Source organism: Diplotaxodon limnothrissa, linkage group LG13, assembly GCF_057381915.1.
Source record: "Diplotaxodon limnothrissa isolate DT_005_m linkage group LG13, D_limnothrissa_male_GT1.1, whole genome shotgun sequence".
NCBI classification, from domain to species: Eukaryota; Metazoa; Chordata; class Actinopteri; order Cichliformes; family Cichlidae; genus Diplotaxodon; species Diplotaxodon limnothrissa.
In genome coordinates, this window is record NC_140608.1 from 33401398 (window position 1) to 33423074 (window position 21677).

The window sequence follows — 21677 nt, forward strand, 5'->3', positions numbered from 1 at the left end:
CTCACCTTCAAGGCCATTCATAACCTCGCTCCTCCTTACCTTTCTGACCTGTTAACCACCACCTGTTCTGCCCGTTCACTTCGTTCTTCTTCTTCTATCCAGCTTGCTGTACCTTCCTTCCACCTCACCACCGTGGGAAGCAGAGCTTACAGCTGCTCTGCTCCCAGGCTGTGGAATTCTCTGCCCCCTGAAATAAGAAACACTGGTTCTCTCCCAGTTTAAATCCCAACTCAAAGCTCATCTGTTCAAATCTGCATATTCACTGTGAATCCACTGTTTGTTCATTTTATCTTGTGCTTTTGTTTTATTGTTCTTATTCTGCCATTGTTTTACTAAGTGTTTTATCCTATTGTAAAGTGTCCTTGGGTGACTTGAAAGGCGCTCATAAATAAAATCTATTATTATTATTATTATATATCCAGTCCTTTCATCTGGATCCTTGCTGCTTTCACGTAGCAGAGGGAAATAATATCTTTGATAAATTTAATTTTTTTGTTTCAATTGAAAATGAAAACAAAAGCCCAGCACAGAAACATGATAAATAATTACTAATGATACTCTCACTTAGATAAAGGTGAGTAATCCATTTTAGTCTCACTAAACAGAGCCGAGTTGACTGGAACTGTTCTCTAAAAGTTTTATCACACATCTAACAGATACTTCAGAATTCATATTAGTCAGTTTAGGCACCCCTTGTATGTGGATCTATACTTAGACCTCTTCTGTTTTCACTACATACGTTACCTCTGGGTCATGTATGAAACATGTTCAAATGCATCTCCGACCACTGCTATGCTGATAATATGTAGCTGTAGTTTTCTGCTAAGCCAACAACCCCAACACAATGCTTTTCTGCCATTAATAATTGAATGTCTTCAAACTTTGCTCGTGTAAATCCAGGTGAAACAGAGGTTCTTGTGTTCTGCGAGACTGAAGAAGTCAGCTGGATGGGTGACGAAACGTTTCTCCCACAAAACGCTACGTCCAGATGAACTGGATCAACGTTTGGAGATTTACTTACCTGGATGATTGAGCATGCATCAAGATATATCAAACATGTTCTCTTGCTTCATTTGATGTATTTTACTATACACGGTACAGAACAGAGAATGAAACACCTGCAAATGTGTATGAAATGGCTTTTGCCAGCCCATCTGATTTCCGTGCCACCCAAAGAAAATCTTTCTAGCTCCACCTCTGAGTGTGACACAACCACCACCATCTAATATCTTTGCACTGACAGGCGTTCACTACTGTTAGGTTTTGTATTGTTCATTGTCATTTATGCTTAGAAATATTTACTCATATATGCTTAGAAGTGTATAATCATTTGTAGATTGAAAGAATGTCTCATCCTAGGAGGTCTGTAACAACTCTGTGTAGCATGAAGAGGGGAGTGCGTTCACTCCTCTACAGAGTGTTCTGGCATAGATCCGTATCTTCTCTTGTTGATATATGGCATAGCAAACACACGTATATCTGTTTAAGTATAAGAGCCTTTTGTTCAGATGGACCCGCTAGACTCTTCACAGGGTCACATCTTGACCTCACACAAATCACACACACACACACACACACACACACACACACACACACACACACACACACACACACAGTATTCTTTGTTCACATGTATACCTATGTAAGATGTTATATGTTAATGAACCTATGCATATTCATGTAACCTCAATAAAAGAGCAGTGTTACGGGAGAACGGACGAGAGCAACTGGGGTCAAGCGAAGGAACGGCGTTTGTCCGGTTCTCTCCCGTGCACGAGAAACATGAAGAACTTTGCCTACTTCGTGTCTTGCTTTGCTGTGTAATTATATTGTCTTCAACGTTCCAGCGGATGGGTTCAAGCTACAAACCTATCAACTACCAAAGCAACAAACACTGGAGCCAGTTCTTGAACGGCCTTCTACATCATCTGCTGGGGCATCTGAGGTCTCCCCTACACAGGCTAGAGCTAATTAAAGGAAGCTCCATACAGGTTCATAGACTGCAGTGGAGATGTGGAAATACTTTTATTTTTATTACATGAAAGAGTGCCACAGGAATATGATAGTCAAGTGCACACTGCATCAAGGACAGAACAACTGCAATATACTTGCTGACACAAGTTTGTCTTTCTGCAACCCTCTATTCACACAACTGAGGAAAACTAGAACAGAAGTGCAATTTAGAGAAGTCAAAAGGGAATCCTCTGTGTCAGCGGGAGACGTTCTTTTCTGCTGGGAGTGCCTCAGCGTGCCGGTCGGCATGTTTGATTTGGCCAAAGGGATTTGTATCTCCTCCCTGGATGAAACTAGGGGTCTTTCCACTTTTAGGCGAATGTGTAAACTGCTAAACTATCAGAGCTCTCTATATTAGTATTTAACTTAAAAATCCCTCATTGTGCTTCCAAGCCAGGGTTTCCTGCTTCTTGTTCAGTTGAACAATAACTGATGCGTCCTGTCATCAAACCTTAGCTAAGCACTGAACTCAATACACAGGGCAGAACAACGGCAAACAACAATAAAAGGAAGTGCACAATATGTGCCAAGGACAAAATCCACAATCAAATACAAGAGTACCAAGAGCGACAGCTAGCTCGCTGACTAACAATGCCACATTTTGATTTTTAACTTTATGTCTCCGTTTGAGTCCATGCTGAGATTCAGTCTGGCAGATTATGTTATTGCTGCTCACCTCATACATGAGTGCACTTTTGCAAGCTCCAGGTTGCAGAAAGGCTCCCTTCATGTGAGGTCCTCAGAACTCTTAAACGTAGCTTTATGTATGATGACATGATTAGAGAGATGAAATAAAGACATGGTGATCACATTCTCTCCAGTTATAACAGAGGTTTGATCAAATGCTATTTATATTACAATCTGTTCTGTCAGTGAGATTCCTCTCCACTCTTTTTCAGATCTAAAAGGTAAAAACGCTTCTGCTGAGGAAAGAATCAAAGCGAGGAGCAACGGTGATAAAGGTCCAGCTCAGCTTTGTTGGAATGGAACATTCTCTTGTTGCATGTAGTAGAGTTCATCCTGAGCAACTTTCCTGTTTTTGTGGAAAGAAAAAAGGTGTGTGCACACACACACACACACACACACACGTATGCTCACTGGCCACTTCATTAGTTACATCTGACTAACACTGGGTAGGACTTCAGACTGCCAGAAATATTCCTCAGAGATTTTGGTCCACATTGATGTAACGCTGTCACAGCTGCTACATCCATGACATCGATGGATGAGGTGCTCTATTGCACTAAGATAAGGTGACTGTGAGGCCATCTGAGCACAGTGGTGTGAGATCCATTTTAATTTTGTGACATTGTGCATCATCCTGCTGGTTGCAGCTGTCAGAGGTTCTGCAATGATCTAGCACAGCGGTCTCCAACCTTTTTTGCGCCACGGACCGGTTTATGCCCGACAATATTTTCACGGACCGGCCTTTAAGGTGTCGCGGATAAATACAACAAAATAAAACTAGTACCGGTACCGAAAAAAATAAGATTTATTCATAACATACGTGAAAAGACCCAGGAAAACCGAGTAAACGATAAAAACGATGACAAAATAACGCTGAAAACCGATAAAAACCCTGAAAACCAGACATTTCTTGTTTTGCAGACCAGTCTCTGTAAACTCTAGAAATGCTTGTGTGGGAAAATCCTATCAGGTCAGCAGATTCTGAAATGCTCAAATCAGCCCATCTGGCACTAACAATGACGCCACGTTCCAAGTCACACAAATGAACTTTCTTCCAAATTTTTATGCTCATGTTGAACTTGTGTTCAAAGTGTGTTAACAAGCAGCTCAACAGGTGTACCTAATGAAGTGGCTGGTGTGTGTCATTTATGGCCCAGTGCTCCTCTGCACCGTTTCCATGACAGTAAAAACAAATACACTGCATAACATAAATGTCTGTGATGATACATCAGCCGAAGGAATCGGAAGAGTTGAAGGTGAAAGCCTGGATTTGAAGCAAACACTTAAAGAACAGAAACAGTTTTGACTCGGGCCTGATGAAATCACTCAACAAGCTGCCAAAATGTTGAACTGACTGACCAAACACCAGAAACCACAGAAAGAATACCAGCTGATCAAAACTAACAAACAACAGAGCCGTTTTATTGGGTATAACAGACGCAAAACACTTAGTCTAGCTAGCAGAGGAGCAGACTCATTCAGCAGCCTGATGCTGAATTCTCTTATATTCTGTCATCTGTATATTCAGAGAAATAGCACAAAAACTTGTGTCAGGGTGAAAATACAGCAGTACTTATTGCCAAGTATTTCAAGCAGGTACACAGTGTGTAGGTCTGTAGCTGTGAGACTCAGCGGTGCTTTGCAGCCTATTCCTTATCAAAGGATGTTTCTGCCCAGTATACAGGTTGAGTGGCTCACAGCAAACTCAGACATATCAGTGTATGTCAGAGAGACAAAGTGCTTCAAGTGCAAAGAATGAACGTACTAAATCAGTCTGTGGGATTGCTTAAATGTGACTGTAGTGTGCGGCATGTTAAAGGCCTGTGAGAGCAGGAAAGCACTGGCTCTGCCCTGGTTCATATGTGTTTAAATGAGTTCTACAGCTATAGTCAGATATTCCATGAGTTAAGGCTCTGTTACAAACAGGCCAATCACAGCACTGAAGCAGACGCTGTCCCAACTCTGAACTCTCCAAACGTAGCTATCCTCTTTGCCTCCTGGCATCAACATGTAACAGTATACCTTTACCATTAAAACTAAGCACGTAGGAAAATCGGACTCCGAGTCAAGAGCAGGTTGTACAGTTTCCTTTTCTTAGAAATGACAGTGAGATGAGCTGCTGTTCAGTGTGCTGATGGTGGCGAAATTAAAGCACAAATAAATCCTTCTCTCTGACTCACTCCTACACACCGAGGATTTCTCACCGAGCCGTGAAGTCCTGTTAAACTGCACTACTGTGGAATGACTCTGACTCACTAGGCTACATCACACAGTTCTCTTGTAAACAGGCTCATTTTTGTTACTCAGATCAGGTCTGTGTCTGAAACAAACCCAGCCAGTGGTGCTGCGCTTTTTCCCCCTCTCATCTTTTTTAATTCAGATCTTTCACCGAAACCTAAAATAACACCTCGCTACTTATGTTCAACACGCTCGAGTGAAGTGTACTTGTGTAAACTTTAACTACATTATTCCACAGCCCTTATAAAGTTGTTGTTGTTGATACTTGATCCATCATTATATGTAAGGAATGGACTTTCTTACTGTCTCTGCAAAGAAACAGGTGGAAGGAATCTGTCAACTCTGGGTTGTGAGCATTGGAATACACTCCCAACAACAAGAAGCTCCTGTCTCATTGTTCCTTTGCCAGCTATCTATCAAAAATTAAGGTCCTCACAACAAATATTTGCTTTGAAGCTGTACTTCCATGTACGTTTGCATGTTTTTATAAATCACTGTCACTAACGTTCATAAAAAGTCAATGTACCACGAGTTTTGAAACAACTGATTACAAACAATATTCATAAAAGTGCTTTCTATCAAACATTCTCCCAAGGTCCAGTGTCTTACCCAAGGACACTTTGGCAGACTGGGATCAAACTACCAACCTTGGGATTAGCAGATGAGCTACAACCACCCTTAATATTTGAAATTTTAGTGTGAAGAGCGACACATGATCAGGATCACAAAGTGTTTGTTTGGATGAGGGTAATTCTCCAGGAAATGTTGATGCAATGTCCTCTTGGCTGTTATATCGTCGGGTTTCACTTCCTTTGTATCACAATGTGAACTGTTTAAAGACACAATGTTGCAAGTTGTAACAAGTTGCATCCTGTCTGAGACTGTTTCTGTTTCTCTCAGTCTCCCAACATTTCATAGCAACAGTAGTCATGCCCCACACAGTAAGACTGTTAACATTCCAGCTTATGACATTTGTCCTCTGAGATTGCCAGCTGGATTTAGGCTAAACATACACTTCCTGTTTTATCTGAGCAGAATATTAATTTTACTTGTTACAAACTCTGCTGAATGACACTCCTAACCTAAACCAGAGCAGATTGGGCATAAAAACATTTAAATAACATGGCTTTAGATTTGGAAAATCCCTAAATGGCAGAAAAGAGTCATTATTTTTGTAGGATCACTACATGGATTTGGGTGAAACAGAATAGATAGTGTAAATGATCCATAAACAGCAGTAGTTATTTTTAACTGAATATGTGACCATGGTAAAATGGTAAATGGCCTGTATTTATATAGCGCCTTACTAGTCCCTAAGGACCCCAAAGCGCTTTACATATCCAGTCATCCACCCATTCACACACACATTCACACACTGGTGATGGCAAGCTACATTGTAGCCACAGCCACCCTGGGGCGCACTGACAGAGGCGAGGCTGCCGGACACTGGCGCCACCGGGCCCTCTGACCACCACCAGTAGGCAACGGGTGAAGTGTCTTGCCCAAGGACACAACGACCGAGACTGTCCAAGCCAGGGCTCGAACCGGCAACCTTCCGATTACAAGGCGAACTCCCAACTCTTGAGCCACGATTGCCCCAACGATTGACCATGGCATTCAGAGGGCTCTGTGCAGGAATCAGCATTATTGGGTTTCCTAAGAAGAGGCTCTGTGATCACCAGAGTTTTCCATGATATTAGTACAGCTTCACACTGGGAACCTGATCAAACCAAGCCAACAGTTCAGACTTTGACTATATGCTCAAAATCACAACTTTGTTGTGATTCTTCTCAGAGGAATTTGTTAGAGAAGTGCAGTGTATCGCGTGCAGGAACCTGTGTGGGACTGCCTTTACAGAACAGCACCACTGATTCAAACCACAACTGAGAGAAGTTTGCGGTGAACATGCGAGCAAGAAGACAAACACGTGTCAGGACCCAGCCTTTTGCAGGTCTTTATGAAAGAGTAGCAGTAAAACACTGCGGTGGTAAAGGAGGAGAATGGCAGTATGAACTGTTTGCTGATGTGTTCAGCAACATTCAGGAGACCATTCTTCCAAAAGCTTTGGGACAGCTACACCCTTCATCTTTAAACAGCGTCTGCATGAACCGCTGAGCAATGGCACTGCTCCCAACAAAGCTGCCATACTACGAATGACCGTCACCAACATGTCATATTTACACAACTGTAAAGGAAAGTACCAGTGCAGTCGAGTCAGTGCAGGGTGTGTCAGCGGGCTGCTGGAGACCACAGCCACACACTGCTTTTAGCGAGGACCCACCACCCAACAAGCCACTGGATTGTTGTCTGTCCCACACACAGAGGGTCGTCTTCTCTCCTGCAGGCCCCAACTGAAAGGCATTTCATCATGTCCACTGTTAAACTGATGGCTGACTGAGAAACGGGGGCGCAAACAAGCTTTTCCACAGCCCAGACAGGATGGCAGCTTTAACACGCGCAATAGACACACTTACTTTCCGCTCACGCTCAGGAAAACCTGCAGTGCATGCAGCAGTTCGGTTACCTAATGTGAACTGGTGTTTTCCACATCAGCGCCTTGGAGAAAAGCTCGTGCTCGTGCACGCGCAGCAGTGACACTTTTGAGCCAAACTCCGGAGCAGAGAGCTGTGTGACACGCAGGGCTGAGAGTTTCTGTGAACACCTCTGAACTATAAACGCAGTGTGGAAATGTGTCGGCCTGTACGACTTCTGTCAAACTTGTGGAGAGTTTTGACTCCCTGGCGAACTCCCAGTGCGTCACGGAGCCGAGCCCGGACGAGCCGAGAGCCGCTGTGCTGGCATCAGTGCAGCTGCTTCTCTTTCAGCTTACCTGTTAAGAGGCCGGAGGGCAGCAGAAGGCAGTAGAAGAGCCAGACAACCACCTGAAGATCCATGGCAGAGCACGTCAACGCCGCGCACACGGCACGAAGGCTGGCTCGATGTCAGACGCACTCCATTTGGTCTAAGGTGGCCGATCGCTGTCCGGGCCGTTACTCCGTAACGTGAACACTCACACTGAAGCTCCGCTTCGCGCTGAGCCGAGGGAGGGGGTCTTCTGTAGGGATAGCTGGAGGCCGGGCTGAGGCGGCTCCGCGGCACATGGAAAAAGTGATTCACGGGCGGTCCGTGTGAGGGGCGTTCATACTGCAGCTGCTCACAGTCGCCTCCCTCTCTCGCAGTCTGACTGCGCGTTAAAGTTCGTGCAGAGCGCTCACAGCACTCAGTCCTTCTTCTAATGACCCTTTCACACTCTCCCGTGTCAGATCCGTGTCAGTCAGTACTTGGGGGTACCTGAGGCCGCTCCTCACGTCAAGTTTGGCAAAATTCGTATAATAACGCGGTCAGGTAGCGCCCCTCTGCGTACGCAGGGTGACGCAGCACCGGCGTGGAGAGGTCACCGCGTTGATCCTGATGTGATGACTTAGAAAAACGATATTAATTGAAATAAACTCGTGGCGCTCAGCAGCCACTCCTGACTGCAAAGCAGTGAAATTACGACTTGTTCTCTCCAGATGTTTCCACATTACAGAACTCCAGATATCAGCTGATTTTTCACAGGTTTCAGTTACAAAGTCAACAAAAGTTTGGATTTGATAAATCTGTGGCTGTGGCTCAGTGTCCGCATTGAGCCACAGCCACAGATTTATCTTCTAGCTTCCGGCTGCAAATCACAGAAGAGATCAATGGCGCACAGTCCACTCAGTCATCCTGTGGCTGAGTGGCTGCTGTGGACCATTCAAAGCTCACTGCTCATCAGCGTGCTAAACCTTGGGGGGTCTCTCTGTCTAAATAAATAAATAAATCTGACCCCCCTAACCCCCCTGGAAATTACGCCCCTGTCGACACACAGTGACGTGGTTGTGATCTAGTGTTATTCTGCTCCCCCCCCCCCCCCCCAAAAAAAAACCAAAAAAAAAAAACAACAACAACTTTATTAAGCAACAGTATACAGAGAATGTATTTGAACATAATTAACACATGCCAGGGGGTGCATATAAAAAGTTACATAGCCTACATTCAAATAATTTGTAATTAGTACAAATAGTAATTGTTTTTATAGCCTTTTTATTAAGTGATCCACTAAGCAGTTATCAGTATAGCTGTGTTTAAAATGAGGCTTTTGGCTACTGTATTTGCATTTCTGGAAATAACATTTAGCTAAGATAGCTAACAGATTTATTATAAAGTATACATCTTCCGTTTTGCCTTTGAAAGAAACAAATACAACATTTTCCCATTTCAAAGTAAAGACAAAATGTTCTAGCACGTGACCCAGAAGTCTCAGGATAGCTTTCACATTCATGTCCCTTTTGAACTTTGTCATGATTAACTGCATACTATTTAGCACGAATATTCTCATTACCTTTACTGTGGTTTGTTAGACAGATTCTCCCTTTGTGTGAACCCACAAGGTTGGGTGGACCGGTGTTATTTGTGTGTGTCACTGAAACACGCAGCAAACTATCGGGAAGGTGGCGTGATTTGAACGTGATCACCTGCTGTAACCATGGTGATTAGACAGGTAAAGTTACACTTTCACAAACAGACACTGGACATGTTGATCCACAGCACCGCTCAAAGCCCGTGTTTAGCGTGTGGAAAACTTTTACACAGAAGAAGAACACGCCCGCCCACGGTCTGCTCCAGTCCTGGTTTACCCTCCGACCAAGAGGACCGGGGGAGGCGTGGCTTTATTCATTTCGCGCGAACATTTGTTTCTTCTTCCTGTGCAGTGTGCGCACTTCCGGAGAACGTTTGCAGACGGCGTCTGTGTGCTGGGGCTCTGCTCGTCCTCGTTTTGTTTTCGTGTTCGCTTGTGAGGCCAGCGGCATGTCTCAGGCTCGGGTTACCGACTTCTACTCCCGGACGAAGAAAGCCACTGGCGGCCCAACGAAGCCGACAGAGCCACGCAGCGCCTTCTCGTGTTCGTCGACAGTTCATGAAGAGTTTCTCCGTGTAATCGACGAGGCCGCAGGGCTGAACCATGGCGCGGAGCAACCCCTCTCCAGTCCCCGCACCCCCAAGCGGGGCTCGGCTGACCTCGGAGCGACCGTGTCCGCCGCAGCCGTCGAGCACAGCACCGCCAAGAAGAGGCGGCAGGCGGATCTCGGAGCACCGGCAGCCGCTGCAGGAGCAGAGAGGCCGGCGAGGCGGTCTGCCAGGAAGAAACTGGAGCTGCCCGCAGACACGGCACAGGTAACAGACGTGTGCATGTACACACAGACCCACAGGCTTTGTCCTGCCTTCACTCTGTAGTTGCAGGCTTTGTGTACTCTTCGTCATGCTCAGATCTTTGTAGTGTCTGGATATTTGCTCCTCTGGACTGATCTGGCTTTAAATCGGCATTCTGAATCTCACGAGGTTTCTCAGCTGAATAAATGAGATGTTTCTATGCCTTTTCTCAGAGACTGAACTTGTGATTTAATATCATTCCTGAGAGGGTTCAGTCTCAGCAGTTTGAATAAGTCGATCGGTCTTCATACTGGAACAATGAGAGCAGCCTGATCATATCTGAAACACGCCTCTCTTTAACAAAGGTTGCTGTGTGTGAGAGAGAAACACTCATGATGGCTAATCAGCATGTGGGGAGCAGGGCTGCACACATGACCTCTGGTGTGTTTTGGTCGCAGCTGAGAGTAGGGCTGCTCGATTATGGCAAAAATGATAATCACCATTATTTTCACTGAAAGCCCAGATCGTGGTTAAAATTCGATTAACTGAGCAGCCCTAGCTGAGAGCACCTTTTTCCATTTCTGGCAGGTCCTGGGTAAAGAGGACATCGCTGCTCTCAAGTCACGCCTTCTGAGGATTAAGAAGCGTGTAGATGAGATCCCTGCCACTGCGTCCTCAGCTACACCCTCTCCATCTTTAGTGCCTGACAGTAGCTCCCCTGCTGTTCCTGAAACCATCATTTCGGCCTCTGCTGAAGCTAAGACCCTGAAGCTCTCTGTAGCTCGGGCCAAAGAGCTTGCAGCTAAAGCTCAGAAGAGGAAGGAAGCAAAAGCAGCAGCGGAGCATGAGCTGACTGAGACCCGTGCTCAGGACAGGTGAGCACTTGCACATGTGCACAGAGCTAAGTGAGAGTAAGCTGCATTTCCCCAAAGATGAGCTTTTGTTTAGTCCATGTTAAAGTGAATGTCCTCCCTTGTGTGTCCAGCACCGAGCAGCCAGCGTATCAGCGGTACCACACTCTTGCTCAAGATGCCCCCCCAGGCCTCTCGCTCCCCTACCATTACAAGGTGCTGGCTGAAATGTTCAGAAGCATGGACACTGTGGTCGCCATGTTGTACAACCGCTGCGAGACCGCGACCTTCACCAAGATCAAACGGGGAGTTCAGGACATGATGCACAAGTAAGTGTTCGGTTAGTCGGATGAGTTCGTGAGACAAAAGCTGAGAATGTGTGGGAAAGTGGAATGTGTCAGCAGTCCTGTTGTTTGTGCTAGAAAGGTTCCAGCTGTCAGCAGCTTCGTGTGTTTTTAAGCTAAGGCTCGCTGGACCTGTGGCTCGCTGCTAAAGATAATAACTGACTTCTTTCCTCTTTGAGGCGCTTTGAAGAGAGCCACGTGGGTCAGATAAAGACGGTGTTTCCTGAGGCCTACACGTTCCGGCAGGAGAAACACATCCAAGCTTTCAACAGCAGCATTAAGAAGGGAAGCTACCAGCTGACCGTGGACCCCATCATCGTCTCCGGTTAGAGCGCACGTCACCTTCAGCTCAGCCAACCCTTTTCTCCAAATACCATATTTGTAAACTGTCCCTCAGTACATGGCTTTGATTTGGGTTTTTGGGGTTGTTCTCCTCAGAAAATGGCGAGGCTCGACCTGTGCTGTCAGCCTCTCGTCTCCTGGAGAGAAGACGTGTGTTCCATAACAGCCTGCTTTCCATTGTCAAACAGCACCACAAGGTCAGCTGCTCTAGTTTGGGTTCACTCATTTTTTTAATAAGTCACACAGCAGTTACTTTTTTGTTGTCGTCTCAAACTTTTGCCTAAATCTCCTTTTTTTTCCCTGCAGGTTTTCCTGTCCTCGTTGGATCCCCCAGTGTTGGTTCCAGAAGACAAACTGACCCGCTGGCATCCTCGCTTTAATGTGGATTCTGTGCCAGCCGTCCATACGAGCGCACTGCCTCAGACTCCTCGCCCGGAGAAACTGGCCACAGCTCAGGAGGTGCTCGACAAGGCCCGCTCACTCATCACACCTAAGGTGCTGCAGCAGTGTCGCCGCTCTCACGCTTCTGCGTAAACGATGAGCTTACTGTAGTCTGAGATTAATATCTGTTAGGTGTTAGCACTCTGAATTTCAGGTGTTGTTTACACACATTTGTGGCGTTGTCTCAAAAGATTGAAGGTCACATGGGCAGTAATCACTCCAGGCTGTCAGTTCAACACTTGACCTCAATCACAAACAGCTGTGTCATACCCACACTCTGTAGCACTTTCCCCTCTCAGTTAATCACGTAGCCCCTCCTGAGTCTGCCACCAGACCAGCGTCGCGTGTTTTGTGTTGTTACTTGTAAACTCGCATCACCTCCTACTGTTCATGAGGGTGAAGGACAGAAGGAACAAGTTTAATCAAAGCCGTCTGCGTGAACATGGTGACTGACAGCTTACCGCCATCGATCCCTTTGGAGAGATGCAGCTCCTAATTCAGCATTTTTCTCAGTTGTATGTTCAGTTCCAGGAAACTGGTGAGCACTACTTAGTAACAGTGGGTGTAGTCACAAGAACGTCTTACTGTTAAGAGGCTGAGTCGTTTTGACCAGCACGTGTGCTCCATCCAACATGTAGGACTGCTTTCGTTGGGTGACAGGGACTAGAGAGAGAGCGTAGTTGGATATTTGGAAATCCAAAATCATATTCTTGTATATTTGTGCCCCATCATATCTTAATGATGTCAGTCTGCCCCAGGGCAGCTATGGCTACAACTGCAGCTGCCTCCACCAGTGTGTGAATGTGAGAGTGAATGAATAGTGGCATTGTAAAGCGCTTTATAAAATGCAATCATTATTGTAGTACCATATCACCCTATTAGAGCACTTGGCTCTCGCTCTGCAGGCCTACTTGTTGTTCCTAGAGTATTTAAAAGTAGAATGGGAGGCAGAGCCTTCAGTTTTCAGGCCCCTCTTCTGTGGAACCAGCTTCCAGTTTGGATTCAGGAGACAGACACTATCTCTACTTTTAAGATTCAAGCTTTCCTTTTTGCTGAAGTTAGGGCTGGACCGGTGACCCTGAATCCTCCCTTAGTTATGCTGCAACAGGTGTAGGCTGCCGGGGATTGTCATGATGCTCTTTAACGGAACTTTATATTAGTATAATTACTGTAACGCTAAATGTGTTGGCTTTTTGTGTGTGTTCAGATGGAGAAGGCTCTGATTGGGCTGGCTCTGAAGACAGAAGACAAAGCTGCTCACAAAGAGCCAACATCCCAGGAGAACCCCACAGTCCTCCAAACATCAGCTGTCCCAAATGCCCTGAAAGGGGTGTCCCAGTCTCTGCTGGACCGGGTAGGTAGACCGGGCACACAGTTCTTCAGGGGGGTCGACCACAGTGCTGTTGGAGCTTCTTTAAGATGTGATTTTTGTCTCTAACAGCTGCTAAAAACACATCTTTATAGTTTACTTTGCTTTCTCCTCAGATTCGGGCAAAGGAGGCACAGAAGCTCCAGGCAGTCATGACTCGTAACAGCAAGCAGGAGGAGCGCCTGTTAATGATGTCACGCCTTGGGGAGCTGGCACGGATTCTCCGCAGTGTGTTTGTTGCAGAGAAGAAACCGGCTTTAACGATGGAGGTGGCGTGTAACCGGATGGTGGCAAGCTACAGATCTTCTCTGAGCACAGGTTGGTTCACGAAACAAGAACAATGTGGTGCTTGTGCTGAGATCTCCCTCCACACAGGGTTTCTGTTTGTAACTGTTAGAAATGTAGCAGAAAACTGAACCAGGTAGAGCCGTATTCACTAGGTAGAAGCTGACCGGCTGATCCTTTGTAATCAACAGGTGAAATGGAGAAACACATCCATCTGCTGGCAGAAGTGGCTGGTGATTGGCTGACTCTTCACACAGTGAGGAAGGACTTGTACCTGAAGCTGAATAAGAACATGGAGCTCAGCACTGTGACGGACACGGTGAACAGCAGACTCCGAGAGGAGGAGACTCTGATCTGAGGCCTGGTGGCCTTTAACGTGACCGCCTCGCAGTATTTTTAGCACGTTCGTCTGGTTTGGATAATACATGGATGGAGTTGAAGGAGTCCTCCTGACATGCTTGTGCTGAGTTGTTCGAAACACTGATCCAGTTTTTTCCTTCTATCCAAAGTGTAACACGGATGTACTGACTTTGTTATTAGGAACACTTTTCTATGCAGTAAACTCATTTTGTATTTTAGATTCAGAGTCACTGTTTGATGATAATGTTCAAGAAACACAGTGAAGAGCTGCACCCAGCTTTGTGCTGTCACGAATGGTGGATTGGTCATGAGGGGATCTTAAACAGCTCAGCAGGGTGCTGTGGGTGTTTGATGTTCTCATTACTGATGCAGAAAACGGGTCCATTCGAACAGCTGCAGGCTGATGTAACTCATCAGTAAAGGTAATGATTGACTTTGCTGTGACCAAACCGGAGTTTCAGCTCGTGTTCGGCTCGTTCTGGTTTGATGTGTAAGCAGACCTGCTTCATGACAGCTGCTGTGCTCTACAACTACACTCACCCTCGAGCAAAGCACAGCTGGCTGCAGCTGGAAGACTTGCACACAAAGACAATTTAAGCTGCACACTTGATTCTAAACCAGTATTAAGCTTGTCTCACGGCTTTAAATGTTCCAGCATAGACCGTGATGATCATTTAGTCATCAGTGATAACCAGTGTTTGTTTTTAGATGTTACATGATTGGACTGACACAGATGTGTTGTACACTTTATTGCAAAGTTACACCCAGTAAAGCTGGTTTTGGTCATTTCCAGTGGAACGTTTCTTTTTTCAGTCATTACATTGATGGAGGCTGCTGCGTGTTCATGTGCTGCATCTTTTGTATTCTTAGTCATTTCAGTCTCATCTGCACTCCCTGTTATTTCCATCACAGTTGTTCATGTTTCGTGACTAGCAGCTGCCTTCCAGTGGCAGAGTCGTCACGCCTGAACATGAACCCAGACAGGGTCAAACTCACCCTGCCTTCTGAGCCGAGGCAAAGTAAACTTGGATGCTGCTCAGACACTGGACGTACTGTACTTCCAGTAACATCCCATTAAAATAACGGGGCGCAGCTACACCCTGTAAACAAAATTACTGTAAAATTAAGAGATTTCTTGTCTGGGTCGAGTGTCCTCAGTACTGAAGCAGGGAGAAGACTCTGTGTGGTTTGAGTTTGTCGATGCCGTTTAGCTCTTTGAGCTCGATGACCACCATGCAGCCCAGAACCTCAGCCTGCTGTTTCCTCATCAGCTCGGCAGCAGCATGCAGCGTCCCTGCAATACACACATGTCAAAGTCTTAAAGGCAGACTTCCTAAGAGAAATCAGTCCAAAGAAAGTCACGCATCCCACCGATACTCCTAACAGCCCAATCCGCTTTATTTCCCTCTACACCGAGTTTTTATTGAAGTAGGGGGACCCAAGACGACAGTGCAAAGCAGGATTTGGGCTTGTCAGGTAACTTTTCTTTCAGTCTTCCAGAAAACAGGGAGAGCTCTCAGACCTCATTACCTCGGCGTTCTGTGATATGGATCAATAAAAAAAACATTTTTAATGGATCAATATGACCCAAAACAGCAACTGTTAGTACTTCTGGACCGATGTATGAAACTTTCATGCAGAGTAAGCCTGTGTTTGAATTACAGCCCTGCTGCTGCAGCTGAAAGAAAGCTTAAAGGTGTCTCGCGCACAACAACATTCGCTTCAAGCTGAGCTGAAAGCCTGGGTTGACTTTAGCCTAACTTATGGTCCCGTTCACGTTATGCGTCTCAGAGGGGTTTCACAGACAGACCTCCAAAATGTAACTGCCCCTCGCTGGACGTGCACGACTCTATGGGCCAAAACAGGGGAGGAGGCAACAGCCGAGTTCACCAGGAGAAGAGTGAAGGAAAATCATCACAGATTAAACAAAGTATGAAAAGTGAAGACGAGTAGTGCGCATCACTGCCCAGACAGGACGATGCTGTTCTAGTCAAACTTTTCCTTCATCACTGCCATTTCAAGACAGGAAAGCTGCCATTAATTAAAAAAGTCAAACCAGAGTCACAACATGAGACTGGGGGGAAAAAGATTCTAGTAATATTAATGCTGTGTGTCAGCCGCGAGCGAGCTGTGCAGCTTCTTTCATAAACCATAAGAAACGACCGCTACGCATCAGAGCTGCCGTCTGTCATGAAGGTTGTTTCTGTGAACGCTGAATCCCCCCGTGGCATCCATAATGTTACACGGATTATCTAATGTTGAAGTAAAAGCAGAAGTGCCAGTAAGGGGAAATATTCAGCAACATAACTTGTATTCATGTCTCAGTCGGACTGAATCACATCTAAACTGGGCAATTTCTCACCTCCAGTAGCCAGGAGGTCATCGACGAGCAGGACCCTTTGTCCTGGCGCCACAGCATCCTCCTGGATCTCTGCTTCTGCCTGGGGGAACAGAGTAAATACCATTTTTAATGAGATCTGAATGTGGTCAAGCTCAACGATGCAACAGAGACTAAACTTCTTATCTCAAGTAACAGTGAAAGGAGAAACGGAGTTTCTTGTAAACCTCGACTCATATCTGCATCATGATAGCTAGCAGTGGGTTTTCTGTCTCTGAATCTCTGAGCTGCTGTGCAGACACGTCACTGAAACAAAAACACGAATATGACAGCAAGCTGCAGTGCACGTATTTGTGATTAGCACTACAGGACCTAAAGGATGCACTTCAACTGGATCTTATTTTCCACTTCAACAGGTGAAAACAAGCTGACATTGTCTTAGTATACTGTTTGTTTGTTATGTAACAAACACCACAAACCCTCCCATCCTGGGTTTGTGGTGCTGGATCCTTCCTATAGGACGCAGCGCTTACAGCAGGCCAGTAAGGCTGAAGGTGTGTCTAAGATATTGCTGCCTTGTCTGCAGAATAGGATCATAGTGTCTACATTTCCATAAGTGTCTCTGTATACGGCTTGTGGAAGGGATGCGTTCAACTGCCCCATGGAAAAGAGGAGTGGGGATGAAAAAGTCGAGCAGTGAAATGTCCAAAAATACATATTTCCTCCACTTTTATGAGGATTGTCCTTAGTACCTCATCTCTAACAGTTTCATCCTGCCCGCCCTCCAAACACACAAACCTTTCAGAGTGTGTCCTTGTGTTCTTTACCTTGCCATACTCCAGATCATAAGAGACAGAAACAGTGGCTCCGGGCAGTTTGCCTTTCTTTCTGACCAGGACGAAGCCAACACCTAGCCTCTGGGCGAGCAGAGGCCCAAACAGGAAACCACGAGCATCTAAACCTGCCACACACAAACAGCAATAATGAGGTGGGAGGAGCAACATTTACATTAAAAGGACACAATAACATCAAACCTGCCCGAACCAAACCAGAGACGTTATCAGATGATGACTGTGATTGAATGATTAGAATTCTATAGAAACAGCAGTAAACTGCAACACTGTTGCAGATAAGATTATTTAATCCTCTGTGAGTGATTGTGTGTCTGAGCGTGCTCAGGGTTGCTGTTTGCTACTAAAGTGACGGCTGCACATTTAAACTGGATGCATGGAAGCAGTAAAGCTCACGGTCCCACAGCCTGATAAAGGAGTTCAGTGTGTAACAGATATTCTTGTACTCTAGCAGCTGCACTTCGAACAGACTAAAAGAGACTCGGCAGCAGCTTAAGGATCAAACACAACATTTTCTACATCACAAATAATCCTGTGATAATGCAAGTTTGTGATGGTTTGATTACAGCACTGCTTAACTCACACATGTTGCACAATAAAGAGTCAATGTAAATATTGTCTTTCCAGGCAATTTTAAACCTAAACTGAACACAGCCAACTTCAGCATGAGTTACCATGGTAACTTAACCAGATAAAAAGAGAGCCACTTTCATTTATTCACCGTGTGCTGTTGACTGTTACACGGACCTGACTGGCTTAAGAACATAAATAAACTAAGGAAGCAAGCAGGTACAGGCCGGCTTCCTGCCAGTCTCAACTCTTTCACTTTGAGCAGCTGTTGCTGAGGAGCTGGGTCCAGGGCGGCCTCATGTTTGACGTTGTAAGACAGCTTACACTAAGAACAAGTGATGGAAAAATATTGAACAGAAGTATCTGATGGAGTGTACATGCTTTACCACTATACTCACAGGAGTTAACACACAATATCTCACACAGCTGCACAAATAAAGTGGACTTTCCGAACACCAAGCATGCGATACAGCTGGCTGAGAGGATGTTTAAGGTGTGTTAAAGACGCCTTTAAAAGGTGGAGCACAGCAGTTTCAGAGCTCTGCTTTTGTTTTTCTTACCTACAATCAGATCCACGTGCTGGTACATGTTCCTCACATGTTCTTCAAACAGGTCAATTACTGCTTTAAGGGCAGCTGCATCCTTGAGGATGGGACAAATATCTCTGCAAGATTCAGACACAACAGTTTGTAGCATTTACAGCCTGGCAGATACAGGGCTTTTAAGACTCATGCTATTGTTTGGTGGCTTAAAAGTCAGATATAACTGCTGATCTTTTTCTGAGGGAAGCCACCCTCTGATAGACAAACAATGCAACATGAGCACAGGAGGAACACCCTGAAACCATGCTGAAGGGTTTTCTCCTGTGTCTCCATTTATCAGCTGTTATAAATCCCAATACTGATATATCAGCAAATTCCTATGATCAGCTGATACTGGGAGTAGCTGTGGCTCAGCAGGAATAGTGGTTCGTCTACTTACTGGGGGGATTGGACCTCCAGGTAAAGAGTCAGGCTTAAATAGTAACCAGTCCTTTTGGATACACATCAGAATTATAACATACATTTCCACAGAGAGATTTCATTTCCTAGAGATGCAAAGTGTTGATTTCTGATCTATATTTGACATTGGAGTGACAAAACCCAGCCTTTGACTTGTAGGTGGCATAGTTATAATGCACAGTACTAACTGAACAAATACTGCATGTTATTTGAACTGAACCAGCCTGTAGCTGGATGTTGTAGTGTCACTGGGCTCTGTGTTGGGCGGACTACTTTTTACATGCTACCTCTAGGGAGTACTATTAGAAAACACTGTATGCATTTTCACTGCTGGAAGGCTAACACCCGATTATATTACTGTAACAGATCAACTGTTTCTGTGTCTGCAACATTCAGAGCTGAGTGGCAATTTTCATGCACAGTCATCAAAGTGTTGCAAGAAAATATTGCCACCGTCAAAAACTACTAACAGCCTGAAGGTTAAACGTTGTTTCATATTCATTTGCGTGATCCTTATTAAACAGCTCATCGTCATGTTCAAAGGCCTCTGAAGTTAACCTCTGAGCAGTTCTCTGACTACAGTGAAGGCTTTCAGTGCTTTGAGCCATTGCGGCATCCTGACAGCAAGATTTCAAAGGGATTTTATTTTGAAATACACACTGATATTGACCTCATGCTCAGCGGGTCACGGAGGCCGTTCACTGTCTGAAGCTCAGGCTGTGGAAACAATCGTAGGTCATAGATGAGCTGGTACCGATGACAGACTACATGAGCCGCTGCTTTAACTTGAAGAGCCCCGCCCTCCCTCTGCTCTGCACTGCACGACACACACACACACACACACACACAATTCGGCTGTTCCTAAGTGCTCACTGTGGGGGCAAAGTGTGCTTCCTGGTAGCAGGGGTCTGACACGTGCCCTTGCACCTGGTTACAGCTCTCAGAGACCCGTTTCTATTCGCGGTAGACCAGCGAAGAGACCTTACGTTTGCTGGGCCGTTCCAACAAGAACGCAGTGTCTTACCTGAACAGGATCCCTTTCTTGGGAAAGTCTGGGAAAGCGCGGACGTGTCTCTGGACCAGCTGCAGCTTTGCCTCCCAGCCTGCGGCCATGCTGAACGCTACTTCTTCTTCTTCTCCTCCTCCTACGGTGTGCAAACACTCCTTTGTCGCCCTCTTGTGCGGACGGGGATGCACAGTACAGCAGTGCAATTCATCCTGATCGGTGATTGGTCGAAAGTCTAGAGCGAAAGAACAGGCTTGTGATTGGTGAAAAATGTGCAACGAAGAAGCCTTCTTTTATTCACTCAGTTTGTTGTCTGATTTTTCTTTGTCAGGTGATGTTTCCAGCTCCTTTATCCCACGTGACGCCTGGACTGCTGTCTGTGGTCTTCAGAATCAGAATCAGAATACTTTATTGATCCCTGGGGGAAATTATTTTTTGTTACAGTGCTCCATTTTAAACCAACATTAAGACAAGACAGACAATACACTAACTAAGAATAGTACAATATATACATATATATACATACATACATACATACATAAGTCAGTCAGCATGATCACAATGAGTTATTTATGTATTCTGACTGGTTTACAATGACAGGACAGTAAGCATTATCAGTGTATATTCCAATAAAAGCATCTAGTTTTTACTCCAACATCGATGAGGATTTTCTTTTGGCTCTTTTGAACCAACAGGTTGGAAAGTCTCCTGAAATTAAGCGCAATTGAAAATCAATTCCTTTCTTTTCTTCTGTGATTATCATGTGCAAAGACTAGCCATAAGAGGAGTCTTTTAGGTTCTCCTGATGAGACAATGTAACTGTTTTACTTTTGTACTGGTAAAAACTGAAGGATTATTCATGACACTGTCATTTACAGACAGACATGTTAGAGTTCACTTGCCAAAGGTAAAAGAGTTGTAAAATCATTACAAACTTGCTATGAGAGATTATGTTTGTCCTGTGACAAATAGACTGAATAGTTGATTATGAAAATGGCGTGATCATACACCATGGCCTTCACAGTCAACCAAGACTATCTGGGGAAATTTGACTCCCATAACAGATAATAGCTCTGTTAGTGTTTCCTAATCAATTCCAGGAAACGCTGAAGTTGTTGCGGAGGCATGTGTTGTACAAATACTTCCAAAACTTGTCTTTGCCTGCATGTACACATTGCTTCGTTGGTTCAGGTCTGTTATGTGTTTCTAGACCTATTGGCAGAGAATAACTTAATAATAAAAAAATACAAAACACATGTCTAAGGCAGATTAAAGCCCAACTTAGGCATTCATTAAGTAAATCCACAACTCACTGTTACTGTAACACAGGACACTTTATTAAAGGTGATGAATACAGGAAAACAGCACTGCAGGAGAGTCAATCAGTGAACTGAACTACAAAAAGTCAAAAGTGCCCATCCGGTAGGCTGGAATCATACATGTTTAAAGAAAGTTTACAACGAGCGAGATGTACTGACAATAGCCAAACACGGGTAAATGTGTAGTAAATGGCAGTGCGGTAAATCTGCCTAGTATGGCATTAAATACGCTTACTACTTCATATATCTCAGATCGTTTGTAACGAGCCACGGAAAGCAGGTGTAGCCACTGAAAAGACTAGAAATGGGCGGCTAGCGCGCGGCTAACATTTACCACAAAGCAAAAGGGTTAAACGCGCTATTCAGCGTCGTTTCCGCTAAATCCAGACTCTGTAACTTGACGTAAACATAGAAGAAATGCCAGTTTCCATTAAAAAATAGCGGACTTACCGACTTCTTCGCTCTTCCGCTTCGTGTTGTTGTTGTTTTG

General features: G+C 45.1%; 3 protein-coding genes across 3 annotated transcripts in view; 1 reads left to right on the forward strand and 2 right to left on the reverse strand.

The window, feature by feature from the left end:
* Positions 1–8100, reverse strand: part of piezo1 (piezo type mechanosensitive ion channel component 1 (Er blood group)) — an 88774-nt gene extending 80674 nt beyond the window's left edge. The window contains exon 1 of the mRNA XM_085368985.1: positions 7769–8100. Coding sequence (XP_085225111.1) covers positions 7769–7832 — 64 coding nt within the window. The 5' untranslated portion in view covers positions 7833–8100. The remainder of the gene's footprint in view (positions 1–7768) is intronic.
* Positions 8101–9708: 1608 nt separating this feature from the next.
* cdt1 (chromatin licensing and DNA replication factor 1) lies at positions 9709–14498 on the forward strand. The gene is made up of 9 exons (XM_085369645.1): positions 9709–10134; positions 10699–10985; positions 11096–11290; positions 11485–11630; positions 11744–11844; positions 11954–12142; positions 13296–13442; positions 13574–13775; positions 13934–14498. Exons 1-9 carry the CDS (start codon positions 9769–9771, stop codon positions 14098–14100), a joined length of 1800 nt encoding a protein of 599 aa, XP_085225771.1. The 5' UTR covers positions 9709–9768; the 3' UTR covers positions 14101–14498.
* A 345-nt stretch (positions 14499–14843) lies between these two features.
* aprt (adenine phosphoribosyltransferase) lies at positions 14844–21672 on the reverse strand. The gene is made up of 6 exons (XM_085369648.1): positions 21638–21672; positions 19887–20103; positions 18422–18525; positions 17268–17401; positions 16465–16543; positions 14844–15396 (listed from the first exon to the last, which is right to left on the reverse strand). The coding sequence occupies exons 2-6, from the start codon at positions 19973–19975 to the stop codon at positions 15257–15259; spliced, it is 546 nt and encodes a 181-aa protein (XP_085225774.1). The 5' UTR covers positions 19976–20103; positions 21638–21672; the 3' UTR covers positions 14844–15256.
* Positions 21673–21677: the final 5 nt, after the last annotated feature.

Excerpts from the sequence above, each read along its gene's own strand:
- cdt1 (XM_085369645.1), top strand. The coding sequence starts at position 9,769 with ATGTCTCAGGCTCGGGTTACCGACTTCTACTCCCGGACGAAGAAAGCC. Across the intron at positions 11,631-11,743 it reads GGACCCCATCATCGTCTCCG|AAAATGGCGAGGCTCGACCT; the intron begins GTTAGAGCGCAC and ends TGTTCTCCTCAG. Across the intron at positions 12,143-13,295 it reads GCTCACTCATCACACCTAAG|ATGGAGAAGGCTCTGATTGG; the intron begins GTGCTGCAGCAG and ends GTGTGTGTTCAG.
- aprt (XM_085369648.1), bottom strand. The coding sequence starts at position 19,975 with ATGGCCGCAGGCTGGGAGGCAAAGCTGCAGCTGGTCCAGAGACACGTC. Across the intron at positions 18,526-19,886 it reads AAGAAAGGGATCCTGTTCAG|AGATATTTGTCCCATCCTCA; the intron begins GTAAGACACTGC and ends TGAATCTTGCAG. Across the intron at positions 17,402-18,421 it reads GCACGTGGATCTGATTGTAG|GTTTAGATGCTCGTGGTTTC; the intron begins GTAAGAAAAACA and ends TGTGTGTGGCAG.